This window comes from Zingiber officinale, chromosome 8B, assembly GCF_018446385.1.
Source record: "Zingiber officinale cultivar Zhangliang chromosome 8B, Zo_v1.1, whole genome shotgun sequence".
Taxonomy (NCBI): domain Eukaryota; kingdom Viridiplantae; phylum Streptophyta; class Magnoliopsida; order Zingiberales; family Zingiberaceae; genus Zingiber; species Zingiber officinale.
Window position 1 is genome coordinate 69,745,800 of NC_056001.1, and position 15,685 is coordinate 69,761,484.

The window sequence follows — 15,685 nt, forward strand, 5'->3', positions numbered from 1 at the left end:
ACTCTGCACTTTACTCCATCTGTGTACTGGTACAGCACAGCCTCATTGTCGAACTGATCTAGATGATCATCTGGGTCGGTCGATCCATTGTACGTCCTGATCGCCAATGGGGTATAGTGTCGAGGCAGAGGGTCTTGAAAGATCCCCTCTGAGAACTGCCTGTTGATCTGTTCGGGGGACACGGCGCTTCGGGGTGCTTTTACTTTTCGCACATCCTGAACGGGCGCATCGTCGGAAGATAATCCCTGCTCCTGATGCGCTTGGGCTATCTCCGAGGGGGTTTAGAACAGAGCTCGATGGAAGGGGATCGACGCGGGTGGCGCTTCCCCTTGGGTGCCGGTCGGCCTTCGGTTTTGCCTCCATACGGAGAGTTGCTCCGCTCGGTCTTCTTACCCCGCTCGCCTATCGGTCGCCGATGTTGTAGGCTACGGCGCTGGCAGATCGGCTAGTGCTTGTTCTTGTTGTTGCTCTATCATTTTTGCTGTCCGTGCTTGCACGAGCATCTCCAGCTCCTCTTGAGTGAGCATCACGGTGGTTAGTCGTCCAGCGTCTTCCATTTTGTCGGCTCGGATTCAGGTGATGTTCCCACAGATGACATCAAATATGATCCTGTCTGAAAGTCGAAGAGACGGATGCTGGGGACGTGACGCTTTTGCTAACCTCCGGTGGACTTTGCTCCCACTTGCAACACAAGAAGCATCAGTGTCGAGTCAGGGAAGGGGTCCCCAGCGATGATCCTCCGACGCTCAAGTCAGTCTCCAGCGAAGCAAGAAGAAGTAAGAACTGTAGCGCAACAGTAGAAATTGCGAGAAAAGCATACTTTCGGCGATGCTTGGACCCCCTTTATATAGAGCCCCGGGAGCGTGTGTGTACGCTTCCCAAGGAGAGCACGTATCTCAAAGCTTTCCTTGAAAAGACGTGTCAGTAAAGTGTCTCTGACACTGTATCTTAACGGGCCGAGCATATCTCTGAAATGACAGTGGAAGCTTCCGCCGTACGATCCTCTGTCTGACCATGCCGTCTGTTAGTGGCACTAGCTCCCAAAAGGATGTCGAAGGATACCCTGTTGCGTCTATTGCTTGGCCGAGTGGAATGACTGCTTGACCTAAATTCTGCTATCCTTGCGCTGTCTGTTGTCCTATCGAGCGGGACAGCCGCTCGGCTGAAAGTCCGTTATCCAATTGTCGCCCGTTGTCGGGCCAAGCAAGAGGGCAGCTCGGCCGGAAGCCCACTGTCCATATGCTCGATTGATGGTCCGAGCATAATAGTTGCTCGGTGAGTAGTTCACTGCCTACGTGCTCAGCTAATGTTGAATTTGCTACTAGGCCGAGTGAAGGAGCCACTCGACTCGGCTTCTGCGTGTCCCTTGAGCGGCGGTTTGATTACTCCGTGTCGGAGATGGTGGATCAGTGCTCAACCTGTGGTCGGAATATACCTCGCCCGATCGGCCAACACTACCTACCTATTGACCCTCTTGATTTTGACCTCTACCGTGATAATAAGATGGGACCTCTCCTCTTAATCATCGTATCACTGTGAATTTTATAGATTTCGTATCTATGTAGTATGTTCATTTTAAAGATAATTTTAACAATAAAAATATATTAAAAATTAAAATCTTTGTAATAGATGCATAGTTCGGAAGGGCAATGCACAATTCATTTCCACCCACGGTCCTTTGTCCTTTTGAGGCCCATCATCTTCGATCCACAAATCAAACCCTACACCTCATCAATTTTTTTAAAAATATATATCGGTACTTAATTACCCCTCAAACACGGAAAAAAAAAACAAAGACTTGGGCCCCACATTTGATGCGACGGCTCAGACACTCACCACTCTATTTTAGCGTTTTCGGTCTATTGCCCTTATCCATAAATAGAAAAGAAAAAAAAAGTTTTTGAAGCGACACCACTTCTCTTTCATTCTTCCCCCTTCTACAAGGCTATCTCCTTGCTGGATGTGGTTGGAGTTGGTGAAAGAGCAACTCAATCATCAGCCATGGATCCGGACTCGGAGATAATCTTCGACTTCCCGCCTTTCCTCTGCCTCTATAAGAGCGGCCGCGTCCACCGCCTCATTGGCACCGACTACGTCGACGCCGGCGTCGACCCCGCCACCGGCGTCGTCTCCAAGGATGTCCTCATCGACGTAGGCACCGGACTCTCTGTCCGACTCTACGTATGCTGTCCCTCCGCCTATACCAGGCGCCCTGTCCTCTTCTACTGCCACGGCGGCGCCTTCGTCATCGAGTCCGCCTTCTCCCCCACCTACCACGCCTTCCTCAACAACCTCGTATCCCGGGCCGACGTCGTTGCGGTCTCCGTCGAGTACCGCCGCGCGCCCGAGCACCCGCTCCCCGCTGCCTACGACGACGCCTTCGCCGCCCTGAGGTGGGTGACCTCCCACGCCTCCGGCGGCGCTGAAGCCTGGCTGGCAGAGCGCGGCGACTTCGACCGGGTGTTCCTGGCCGGCGACAGCGCGGGGGCTAACATCGCGCACAACATTCTGGTGCAGGCGCGGGCGGAGCCGCTGGGGGTCGAGATCGAGGGGCTGGCGCTGATCCACGCCTACTTCTGGGGCCGAGACGCGGTGGGATCGGAGCCGACGGATCCGGCCTTCCGGCAGTGGCTGGAGACGACGTGGGGGTTCGTGTGCGGGTGGAGCGCCGGGATCGAGGATCCGCGGCTGGACCCGTTCCGGGACGAGGCCTCGCTGAGGGAGCTGCCTTGCCGGCGGGTGCTGGTTAGCGTGGCGGAGAGGGACTTGTTCAGGGAGCGAGGGAAGGAGTACTACGAGAGGCTGACGGCGAGCGGGTGGGCGGGGGAGGCGGAGCTAGCGGAGACGGAAGGGGAGGATCACGTCTACTTCCTCAGCGAGCCTAATTGCGAAAAAGCGTCGGCGGAGAAGGCTCGCCTCGTCGCTTTCCTTACCCGTATTTCATAATCAATGTTCAATCAAGATGTTGGCAGTTACTGCCGCCGATTTCATTTTTCCTTTTGTCCTTTTGTTCTTTTTCCTTTTTCCTTTTGTTAACCGTCAATGCTATTAGGAATAGCTTGTCACTGATGTCATATTTGCGTCTCTATAATTGTGTTTATATCAGTTCTATGGAGGTAAAGATTTTGTTGTAGGGGACACAGGCACATAACAAATCGACATATTAATATGTTGGAAAAATATGAATGAAAAAATCATAGAACTAAAGATTTTGTTGTAGGGGAGATAGGCACATAACAAATCGACATATTAATATGTTGGAAAAATATGAATGAAAAAGTGATGCAGGAACAAAAAATTGCATTGTAAATGTTGCATTAATTTTAGGAGTTATTGATATTAAAATTGGTATAGAGTCACACTACTGTAGAAATTATGGACATACACGTGACGACAAAAAAAATAAAAAAAAAATAATTTGCCCTACAACAAAATCTTTACCTCCATAGAACTGATATAAACACAATTATAGAGACGCAAATATGACATCAGTGACAAGCTATTCCTAATAGCATTGACGGTTAACAAAAGGAAAAAGGAAAAAGAACAAAAGGACAAAAGGAAAAATGAAATCGGCGGCAGTAACTGCCAACATCTTGATTGAACATTGATTATGAAATACGGGTAAGGAAAGCGACGAGGCGAGCCTTCTCCGCCGACGCTTTTTCGCAATTAGGCTCGCTGAGGAAGTAGACGTGATCCTCCCCTTCCGTCTCCGCTAGCTCCGCCTCCCCCGCCCACCCGCTCGCCGTCAGCCTCTCGTAGTACTCCTTCCCTCGCTCCCTGAACAAGTCCCTCTCCGCCACGCTAACCAGCACCCGCCGGCAAGGCAGCTCCCTCAGCGAGGCCTCGTCCCGGAACGGGTCCAGCCGCGGATCCTCGATCCCGGCGCTCCACCCGCACACGAACCCCCACGTCGTCTCCAGCCACTGCCGGAAGGCCGGATCCGTCGGCTCCGATCCCACCGCGTCTCGGCCCCAGAAGTAGGCGTGGATCAGCGCCAGCCCCTCGATCTCGACCCCCAGCGGCTCCGCCCGCGCCTGCACCAGAATGTTGTGCGCGATGTTAGCCCCCGCGCTGTCGCCGGCCAGGAACACCCGGTCGAAGTCGCCGCGCTCTGCCAGCCAGGCTTCAGCGCCGCCGGAGGCGTGGGAGGTCACCCACCTCAGGGCGGCGAAGGCGTCGTCGTAGGCAGCGGGGAGCGGGTGCTCGGGCGCGCGGCGGTACTCGACGGAGACCGCAACGACGTCGGCCCGGGATACGAGGTTGTTGAGGAAGGCGTGGTAGGTGGGGGAGAAGGCGGACTCGATGACGAAGGCGCCGCCGTGGCAGTAGAAGAGGACAGGGCGCCTGGTATAGGCGGAGGGACAGCATACGTAGAGTCGGACAGAGAGTCCGGTGCCTACGTCGATGAGGACATCCTTGGAGACGACGCCGGTGGCGGGGTCGACGCCGGCGTCGACGTAGTCGGTGCCAATGAGGCGGTGGACGCGGCCGCTCTTATAGAGGCAGAGGAAAGGCGGGAAGTCGAAGATTATCTCCGAGTCCGGATCCATGGCTGATGATTGAGTTGCTCTTTCACCAACTCCAACCACATCCAGCAAGGAGATAGCCTTGTAGAAGGGGGAAGAATGAAAGAGAAGTGGTGTCGCTTCAAAAACTTTTTTTTTCTTTTCTATTTATGGATAAGGGCAATAGACCGAAAACGCTAAAATAGAGTGGTGAGTGTCTGAGCCGTCGCATCAAATGTGGGGCCCAAGTCTTTGTTTTTTTTTTCCGTGTTTGAGGGGTAATTAAGTACCGATATATATTTTTAAAAAAATTGATGAGGTGTAGGGTTTGATTTGTGGATCGAAGATGATGGGCCTCAAAAGGACAAAGGACCGTGGGTGGAAATGAATTGTGCATTGCCCTTCCGAACTATGCATCTATTACAAAGATTTTAATTTTTAATATATTTTTATTGTTAAAATTATCTTTAAAATGAACATACTACATAGATACGAAATCTATAAAATTCACAGTGATACGATGATTAAGAGGAGAGGTCCCATCTTATTATCACGGTAGAGGTCAAAATCAAGAGGGTCAATAGGTAGGTAGTGTTGGCCGATCGGGCGAGGTATATTCCGACCACAGGTTGAGCACTGATCCACCATCTCCGACACGGAGTAATCAAACCGCCGCTCAAGGGACACGCAGAAGCCGAGTCGAGTGGCTCCTTCACTCGGCCTAGTAGCAAATTCAACATTAGCTGAGCACGTAGGCAGTGAACTACTCACCGAGCAACTATTATGCTCGGACCATCAATCGAGCATATGGACAGTGGGCTTCCGGCCGAGCTGCCCTCTTGCTTGGCCCGACAACGGGCGACAATTGGATAACGGACTTTCAGCCGAGCGGCTGTCCCGCTCGATAGGACAACAGACAGCGCAAGGATAGCAGAATTTAGGTCAAGCAGTCATTCCACTCGGCCAAGCAATAGACGCAACAGGGTATCCTTCGACATCCTTTTGGGAGCTAGTGCCACTAACAGACGGCATGGTCAGACAGAGGATCGTACGGCGGAAGCTTCCACTGTCATTTCAGAGATATGCTCGGCCCGTTAAGATACAGTGTCAGAGACACTTTACTGACACGTCTTTTCAAGGAAAGCTTTGAGATACGTGCTCTCCTTGGGAAGCGTACACACACGCTCCCGGGGCTCTATATAAAGGGGGTCCAAGCATCGCCGAAAGTATGCTTTTCTCGCAATTTCTACTGTTGCGCTACAGTTCTTACTTCTTCTTGCTTCGCTGGAGACTGACTTGAGCGTCGGAGGATCATCGCTGGGGACCCCTTCCCTGACTCGACACTGATGCTTCTTGTGTTGCAAGTGGGAGCAAAGTCCACCGGAGGTTAGCAAAAGCGTCACGTCCCCAGCATCCGTCTCTTCGACTTTCAGACAGGATCATATTTGATGTCATCTGTGGGAACATCACCTGAATCCGAGCCGACAAAATGGAAGACGCTGGACGACTAACCACCGTGATGCTCACTCAAGAGGAGCTGGAGATGCTCGTGCAAGCACGGACAGCAAAAATGATAGAGCAACAACAAGAACAAGCACTAGCCGATCTGCCAGCGCCGTAGCCTACAACATCGGCGACCGATAGGCGAGCGGGGTAAGAAGACCGAGCGGAGCAACTCTCCGTATGGAGGCAAAACCGAAGGCCGACCGGCACCCAAGGGGAAGCGCCACCCGCGTCGATCCCCTTCCATCGAGCTCTGTTCTAAACCCCCTCGGAGATAGCCCAAGCGCATCAGGAGCAGGGATTATCTTCCGACGATGCGCCCGTTCAGGATGTGCGAAAAGTAAAAGCACCCCGAAGCGCCGTGTCCCCCGAACAGATCAACAGGCAGTTCTCAGAGGGGATCTTTCAAGACCCTCTGCCTCGACACTATACCCCATTGGCGATCAGGACGTACAATGGATCGACCGACCCAGATGATCATCTAGATCAGTTCGACAATGAGGCTGTGCTGTACCAGTACACAGATGGAGTAAAGTGCAGAGTCTTTCTCACGACTCTCTCCGGATCGGCGCAGCGCTGGATCAGAAGACTATCAGACGGCTCGATACGAACCTTCAAAGACTTCTGAGCCGCCTTCCAGCACCACTTCGCTAGCAGCCGACGATACTAGAAGACGAGTGTCAGCCTCTTCGCCCTGAAACAAGGGCCCAAGGAAGCGCTCCGAGTGTACATTCAGCGCTTCAACCAAATGTCCATGGGCATCCCCTCAGTCTCGTCCGAGACCATGATGAATACCTTCACCCAGGGGCACGCCGAGGGATACTTCTTTTGGTCACTCATCAGGAAGCCGCCCCCGGACTTTGACCATATGCTGAAGAAGGCCAACGAATACATCAACATGGAAGAGGACTAGGCGGCTAGAAGAAAGGAGGCGTCGACCGAGCACTCGGGACCGACCGAGCACCGACTGTCAAGCAGCCATCAGTCACCTAAAGGGCCAAGGGTTGAAGGAGTACGACCATACCAGGAGACCAGGACACATGTCATACAGCATGTGACGTCTGGTCGGCCTAAAGCGTCAAAGGGCAAGGTATGGGCGCCTATGTTTTGTTCATTCCATCAGTCGGTGACACACAATATGCGAGACTACCGAGGACTAACACCGATCGTCAACCGACCGACCCCTAGAGGATATCGCCGTCGTTCCTCATCCCCTGATAGATGAGATCGGCACCGATCGATCGGCCGTCGAGAGGAAGAAAGAAGGGAGCCCGAGCGCCATCACCATCAGCAGAGAGAGGAAACTGATCCCTCTAGGATCCCGACCGAGCGAAATAGGCCGTCTGCCCGGGAAGAGGAAAATAGGAACAACGCTTCTCTGGGAGAGATAAGCATGATCGCCGGAGGGCTGACCGACGGTGACTCCAACCGGGTCAGGAAATCATACGCTTGGTGGTTGGAGATCCATGCCGTATGATGCAACAAGGAGAAGGTCGAAGAGCCTCAGATCAGCTTCGGCCCCAGCGATCTGGAGGGGATCGAGATCCCTCATGATGATGCGTTGATCATCTGAGTGGTGATCGCCAACTACACCATTCATCGGACCTTCGTCGACACGGGAAGTTCGGTGAACATCATTTTTAAGAATGCATTCGATCAGTTATAGATCGATCACAGCGAGTTGCTACCCATGGCGACCACGCTTTATGGATTCACAAGCAACAAGGTTTTGCCAATCGACCAAGCAAGATTGGGCATCTCCCTGGGAGAAGAGCCGTTGAGGAGAACCCAAACTACTAACTTCATAGTAATGGGCGCGCCATCGGCTTACAATGTCATCTTTGGTCGGCCAGCCCTCAACAAGTTATGGGCAGTAGTGTCAACCTACTGCTAGAAGGTGAAGCTCCCAGTGGACAATCAGGTGGGCGAGGTCAAAGGCGACCAATTGGCTGCTCGCCGCTATTATGTGGAAATGGTCAAGACCGAGGCCAAGGTCGCTCTGAAGACTCAACGGCTAGAGAGGTAAATGCTATCACCGAAAATCGCCCCCCCCCCCCACACACACACTTTAGTATATGAAGAAAAGGAGGAGGTTCAAATCCACCCGAGCCGGTCGGAAGCCACGACCTTCGTTGCCGCCGACCTGGAGGGAAAGAAGAAGGCAGAGCAGATTGCCTGCCTCAAACAGAATCACAATGTGTTCGCTTGGACAACACATGAGCTAGCTGGCATCTCTCCGAGCGTGGCCCAGCACGAGCTTCACGTCCGACCGGACACTCGGTCAATCAAACAAAGAAAAAGGGATTTTAGCGCAGAGCTTAACGTGATAATCCAGGTGGAGATAGAGAAGCTATTGGAGGCCGGCCATATCAGGGAAGTCCAATTCCCGAGCTGGCAAGCCAATGTTGTGCTAGTCTCCAAGTCGGGCAACAAGTGGCGAGTCTGCATCGACTTCCACGACCTCAACAAGACTTGCCCGAAGGACTTCTATCTACTGCCCAGGATAGATCAAATGTGGACTCGACGGCGGACTGCGAGCTGATCTGCATGCTCGACGCATATCAAGGATACCATCAAGTGCCACTCGCCCGCGAGGATGAAGAGAAGGTCAGCTTCATCACGGCTGACGGAACATACTGCTACAACGTCATGCCGTTCGGACTGAAGAACGCAGGAGCCACCTACCAGAGGATAATGAATAAAGTGTTTCGACGGTAGATCGATTGTAATAAGAAGGTATACGTCGATGGCATACTCATCAAATCCCTCCAAGCTGTTGACCTATGCGCAGATATCGACGAGACTTGCCGGATGCTAAGGGCATACGGAATAAAGCTGAACCTGAGCAAGTGCCTGTCTGGCGTAAAGAGTGGTCACTTCTTGGGCTATATCGTCATCAAGCGGGGCATCAAAGCCAATCCGAACAAGGTCCAAGCTTTGCAAAACATGCCTCCACCTCGGAATTTGAAGGAAGCTCAGAGGCTGACCGGTCGGATCACAGCACTGCCCCGGTTTATATCCAAGTCATTCGATCGAAGCCTGTCATTCTTCAAGATACTGTGTCGAGCTACAAAATTCCAATGGAACGTCGAGTGCGACCAGGCGCTGGAAGAGCTGAAGGAGTACCTGAACTCATTGCTTGTGTTAGCCAAGCTAGTCGTGGGTGAGCCTCTCTAGATCTACTTGTCATCTAATAAGCATGCGGTCGAGTCAGCTCTTGTCAGGCAGAACGGCCCAGAGCAGCAGCAAGTGTATTTTTTGAGCCACATATTAAAAGGTGTTGAGTCCCGCTACACTGGTCTCAAAAAGTTGGCTTATGCCTTAATACTCGTCGCATAGAGACTGCGCCCGTACTTCCTAGCGCACTCAATAATAGTGATAACTAACAGCGCTTTGGGAAGAGTTCTCCTCAATCCAGAGGCGTCCAGACAGCTAATTAAATGGATGATAGAGCTCACTGAGTTCGACATTCAGTCAACCTCGATCGGCGATCAAGGCTCAAGCCTTGGCATATTTCATCATGGAAGTCCAGAGCGACGAACCGACAGCCACATGGAAGATATATATGGATGGCTCATCCACTCGGCAAGGCAGCAGGATCGACATGTTGCTTATCTCACCTCAGGAAGACTTGATGCAGCTGTCCGTCCGGCTCGACTACTGAGCTACTAATAACGAAGTAGAGTATGAGGCATTGATAGCCGACCTACAAGAGGCTTGATGCGGTAAAGAGAATAGGGCATTTTGGACATTTTACATTAATAGGTTTTGACTTTAAAGGTGGCACGGTTCACCTTTAAGAGGGGGGGGGGGGGGGGGCTTGAGGGTTTCGTGCTGGAGACCGCCGTCAAGAAGGGGATTTCTTCCTCTCACGCTACAGGCCAGCGCCAAAACCAGGCCGGTCATTCCTTTCCTCCTCCTCTCTTATACTTCCTCTTAGCGTCACCACCGGGAGGAGGATGCTTGGTCGGGAGCCGCCACTAGGAACAGTGGGGGAAAGGGGGTTTCGATGATCTTGGTCCACCACCAGAAGACTCGACGAAGGAAGCTCCTTCGCACACCACTCCTCACCGATGTCGATGGCCGTTCTTCTTCTTTATTTCTCCTCGACACCATCTCCTCCCCTCATTATTCTCTTCGCCTTGAGCATGTCCAATAGAGGACGCTGCTTGCGCCGCCTCCGCCGCCGGCTGCGCTCGCTGCTCGCCGGCGCTGACGCCACTGAGGAGGATAGCTACCATCTCCAGCGGGTGTCGCCACCGGCTGCCACCGCCGCCCCTTCCGACGACCCTACAGCTAGCTCCGGCATCCTGACAGCCCGCTTTGACAGCTGCACATTTGTTGTCTCCACTGCTTTTGGCGCAGATCCGACCCTCCGCGGTGTTTCTAGACATCCGTTGTGTTTTCCGGCCATCGAGCCATGATGTTCTGCTATTTGTATAACTGCTATGATGGTGAGACATTTTACCAGCCGGCCTATGAGCCGTCAGTGTGTGTCATAGCTCGGCCTGCGAGCCGAGGATATATTGTGACTTACATGCCGCCTTGCGGATACATGGCACACCGGATTCCACGTCGCTGCTCCTAGATCCGGCTCCTCTGCCGACTCATGTCCATCCGTCCGGCAGGGCCATGACGACTCGATCAGTAGCCCGACTAGTTCATCCATCCATCCGAGGGCAACCCCCTGGGCCAGGGTACGTCATCGTACCTTTCCTGTATTTATTTCACTATTTTGTTATTTGTATTTGGCTGCTCATATATTTGTGGGATTCACCTCGAGCACCAAGGTACCAGAGACCGGGGCAACCCAGTCACTGGATACAGGCACTGCCGACCGGAGGACATCTGACGACTCAGTCAACATAGCTGACAGAGCACCATCCGGGTCATGGGGATGCGGTCAACCTTCCAAACACGTCACACCTGCAGGTCCGTCTTCTCAGCTTCCCGACAGGATCACAGCTCATCACGTGGAAGCGGATAAAGTCTTCATTCAATCGGATTTCTAGCTCACCGCCCAACAACTATCCAGGGCCATTGAGATAAGAAACACACGGCTAAGGCTCTATGCAGAGAATTTTGAAAAGATGAAGGTCAACTTCCAAGAGGTGGTTATACAGAAGATCCCCCGATCGGAGAACCAAGCGGCGGATGAGCTAGCGAAGCTAGCCAGTTCGTTAATGCCGATCGTCATAGGTCAGCCGATCGAGCAAGTCTCACTGGTGGCCCATATCGATCGTATGGAGGGAATCACCTTCCTGAACAACTGGAAGAGCCTTGACGAAGTTTTTACGTTTAGGAACTGCACCTGCCGATCCGAAAGAAGCTAGCTTGATAAACAAAAGGGATGGACGGTTCATGTTGATCGGCAACCAGCTCTATAAGAAAGCCTTCTCTCGACCCCTCCTCAAGTGTGTCGGATCGGAGGATGTCAAGTACATCCTAATGGAGATGCACCAAGGCTCTTGCGGAGATCATCCGGGCGGTCAGGCATTAGCCCGAAAGATACTCCTGGCTAGATATTTCTGGCCGACTCTCTAGGAGGATGCCGCTCGGACGGTAGCCACATGATTATCCTGCCAGAAGTATCACAACGTGTCACAATGACCGACCGAAGAAATGAAAGCGTCCACAATATTGTGCCCGTTCGACTAATGAGGCATGGACATCATCGGACCTTTCCCTATGGCAACCGGCCAATGAAAGTTTCTACTAGTAGCGGTAGACTATTTCTCAAAATGGGTAGAGGTCGAGCCACTTGCAAGAATCACCGAGCAGATAGTCACCAAATTTATTTGGCAGAACATTATCTACCGGTTTGGAATCCCGCGCCATCTCGTGTCCGATAATGGAAGGTAATTCGTCGGTCGGGAGCTCAAAGATTGGTGTGAAGGCTATGACATCCAACAATCCTTCACCTCAGTGGCCTACCCTCAAGGCAATGGGCAAGCAGAAGTTGCCAATTAGGAGATCCTCAGAGTCTTGCATGTTCGGCTCGACCACATGGGAGGCAGCTGAGTTGACGAGCTCCCAGTGTGCTATGGGCCCTACGTACGACTCCGAAAGAGGCAACCAGCGTAACCCCATTCTAGTTGGTATACGACGCAGAAGTAGTTGTCCCCGTGGAAGTCAGAGTAGAATCTGATCGGATGCAACACTACGACGATGGGAACGCCGAACAGAGGCTGATGGAGCTCGACTTGGTGGACGAAGCAAGGGCAAAAGTCGTTGTTCGGTTAATGGCATACCGGCAGTGCATGAAGCAAAACTACAATCGGCGAGTGATCCCGAGGTCCTTCCAGGTCGGCGATCTTGTCTGGAAGAAAGTGAAACCAGTCGGCGACGTCGCCAAGCTCGAGGTACCATGGATAGGACCATTCAAGGTCATGCGAAAGCTCCGTTCAGGCGCCTACTATTTGGAAGACAAAGAGGGGAAGCAGCTCGAGAGGCCATAGAGCGTGAACCATCGTCAACCCTACAGGACTGGATGAGAGGTGCGCAAGTAAATCCTGTACTTCGTAGCTATTGTATGTTTGCCGAATATAGGGCAAAGTTTGAATAAAAAAGAAAAGGTCTCTCTAAGTGCATCTCCCTCAACGGTCGAACAACGACCTTAATCTCGAGTCTTCATCAAATCGTCGAGCAACAACATTAAATGCAAGTTAGCATACGCCGTCGAGCGACAATGTTAAACTCTTGTCGCCACCAGGGTCGAGCAGCAACTTTAAACCCGAGTCTTCGTCAAATCGTCGAGCGGCGACGTTAAACACAGGTCTACATCAAACCATCGATTGGCGATGTTAAACTCTTGTCTCTACCAGCGGTCAAGCGGTGACCTTAAACTTGTGTCTTCATCAAATCGTCGAGTAGTGACATTAAACGCGGGTCTACATCAAACCGTCGAGTGGCGACGTTAAACTTTTGTCTCCACCAGCCGTTGAGCGGCGACCTTAAACCCGAGTCTTCGTCAAATCATCGAGCGACAATGTTAAATGCGGGTCTACATCAAACCGTCGAGCGGTGAAACGCGGGTCTACATCAAACCTCGTGCGGCGGCATTAAACTCTTGTCTCACCAGTGGTCGAGTAGCGACTTTAAACCCGAGTCTTCGTCAAATCGTCAAGCAATGACGTTAAACGCAAGTCTACATTAAACCGTCGAGCCACAACGTTAAACTCTTATCTCCACTAGTGGTCGAGCGACGACCTTAAACCCGAGTCTTCATCAAATCATCAAGTTGCGACGTTAAACGCGGGTCTACATCAAATTGTCAAGCGGCGACATTAAACTCTTGTCTCCACCAGCGGTCGAGTGGCGACCTTAAACCTGAGTCTTCGTCAAATCATCGAGTGGTGACGTTAAACGTGGGTGGGTCTACATCAAACCATCGAGCAACGACGTTAAACTCTTGTCTCCATCAATGGTCAAGCGGCAACCTTAAACCCTTGTCTCCACCGATGGTCGAGCGGCGATCTTAAACTCAAGTCTTCGCATATTCCTTAGTAATGGTTGAGATGCAACCTAAACCCTGGGTCTTCATCAACAATTGAGAGGTACTAGTCATGGATCAACATATCAAATCTCTTATCTCCCCTGGTCTAGAACCAGGATGCGGGATTCCTTGTCTCCCCGTTCGGGGTCGAGCAGCCTGCGAAAGCTCAGTGAGCAGGCGAACGTTGATCTACAGCTGACCGTGAACCCGGGCTGCTCAAAAGCTCGAAGTCTTCAGAATATAGCAGTCGCTCGACGCTATTCTTTCAAATACTCCCAGGGTCGAGCGAGAGATCGCGGAATCACGAACTCTGAATAACAGAGGGGTCGATCGGCTGATAAAAAAATTATGAACAAAGCTAAGAGCTTTGGCAAATAAGCAAGATGCGAAAAAACATACAAGGAGGAAAACCTCATTTGAGCGAACGAGCGTCCATTTCAACATAGAAATTTTACAAAAATTTGAGGACTACGCATTACAGGGCCCTGCCTCACTCGAGATACTCCAGTATGTCATCAGGCAGCGCGGCTATAAGCTTGTCCTGGCTTATGACCTTGCTGGTCAGAGCGGTCGGCAGGTGGCCCCTCTCACAAAGCTGATCGATTGTCCCCTCGAAAACCAAGTTGAATAGTCGAAGGGCCTGGTCAGTGACTTTATCGCAGAATGCGTCCAAACGGATGTAGGCTTGCTTCATGGCCTCAAACCTACTCCCTTCGGCATCCTGATAAATTCTCAACACCACCCGGGAGCCCTCCAGCTCATCCTTGGCACTGGCAATTTGGCCGTGGAGGGACATCTCTTTGGCCGAGCGGCTATGCCGCTCGGCAACCAGGAAGTTTTCAACTTCCTTCAACTTCTGGGTAAGGGCCCGAGCCTCCTTATTCTTCTCGTCCAAGTTGGTGATGACCCGGTTCTTCCTCACGTTCGCCGACTCGATTTTGTTACCAAAGGTGGCGACCTGCTTATTCAGCCACTCAAGCATGGTGGCCTGCCCTCGGCTCTTTGCTCGTTCGGCCTAGAGCAGCTTCTCGCTCTTCTCCAAAGCGGCTTTTAGTTGAGCCACCTCGGCGTCGGTCTTTTCCTGAGTGGCGGAGGATTGGTCGCTCGATGCCTTCAGCTGCTTAACTTCCTCTTCCAGAAATGTGAGCCTCTATCACATGGCCAGGCTCTCCACCCAGTACTGCGGACAAACAAAAAGGAGTTTGTAAGTGCCAATCGGAGGTAAATTATGAATTTACATTAAAATACTTACTCTAGTGGACATTTGGGTGTGACTATTCGCGAGCACCCCTGGGGGAATCATCACCGCGTGGGCACGAGCGCCCTCCCAGATCTTCACGAGCGACCCTTGGATGTGAATCTGGTGCTCGGGGGCCCTAGACTCCGTGCTCGACTCGCGGTACTCTTCAATCAACAAGTGGAGGATCGCCGTGATGTGGCACTGGCTGCTTGGGGCTGATTGCGTCAAAGTCGCCCGGCCAAACAATCTGGAGGCGGATGCCGAATGAATGCTAGACTTATTTTACCTTCGAAGGTGGTGGCATAAAGGCCATCGGGGAAGCGGCTAGAGCCCCTTGTGGCAGCTCGGCAAGGGACGCCATCAGATCAGACAACGCGGAGGCCACCGTTTGTTGAACCGGAGTTGGGGTCAAAATCTCGACCCACTTGGCTGATTGTGCCCCCGAGGTAGCGGAGTGCGATGAGGGTTCAGTTCAGCACCTCTTGTGTTGGTTCAAGGGCACGTCAGAGGAGGCCAAGCCCGATGGCTCCTCGACAGGAAGGATGGGGAGTTGGTCGACTGGAGGTTGTGAGCCCAGGGCGGCTCCTCTGCTCAGTACGTGGCTAGACTCACCTTCGCCCACCACCATGGGCGTCTCCTCGCTCAGGCTGAGCGGATCTTCATGGGAGACGACCGATTACAAGCCTCAGCTTACCAATTCTTCAATGGCCACTGCCTCAATTGCAGTGTCCATAAGCATCGCCTTGCCGACCATACGCGCTCGCATCATGACACCGGCTGCATGAGAACAAGAAAAGTTAGTTAGCATCAAAGGAAGAGGTAAAGAGGTTTCATACCTAGGCTGGTTGGTAGCCGGGTGTGGATCAGACTCAGGCCGAAGATGTTGTTAGCAAGAGCCCTAGAGCCAATCATTTGATGATTATATTTTGGACTTGT

At 52.3% G+C, this 15,685-nt stretch overlaps 2 protein-coding genes across 2 annotated transcripts; one reads left to right on the forward strand and one right to left on the reverse strand.

Annotated features, from left to right (window-relative positions):
* The first annotated feature begins 1,876 nt into the window (after window positions 1-1,876).
* LOC122017923 (probable carboxylesterase 13) lies at window positions 1,877-3,121 on the forward strand. Its single transcript, XM_042575644.1, has one exon. The coding sequence runs from the start codon at window positions 2,002-2,004 to the stop codon at window positions 2,944-2,946; it is 945 nt and encodes a 314-aa protein (XP_042431578.1). The 5' UTR covers window positions 1,877-2,001; the 3' UTR covers window positions 2,947-3,121.
* A 315-nt stretch (window positions 3,122-3,436) lies between these two features.
* On the reverse strand, window positions 3,437-4,681 carry LOC122017927 (probable carboxylesterase 13). Its single transcript, XM_042575648.1, has one exon. The coding sequence runs from the start codon at window positions 4,554-4,556 to the stop codon at window positions 3,612-3,614; it is 945 nt and encodes a 314-aa protein (XP_042431582.1). The 5' UTR covers window positions 4,557-4,681; the 3' UTR covers window positions 3,437-3,611.
* Window positions 4,682-15,685: the final 11,004 nt, after the last annotated feature.

Bases quoted from the DNA above. Each gene is read 5' to 3' on its own strand.
- LOC122017923 (XM_042575644.1), top strand. From the start codon at position 2,002: ATGGATCCGGACTCGGAGATAATCTTCGACTTCCCGCCTTTCCTCTGC.
- LOC122017927 (XM_042575648.1), bottom strand. From the start codon at position 4,556: ATGGATCCGGACTCGGAGATAATCTTCGACTTCCCGCCTTTCCTCTGC.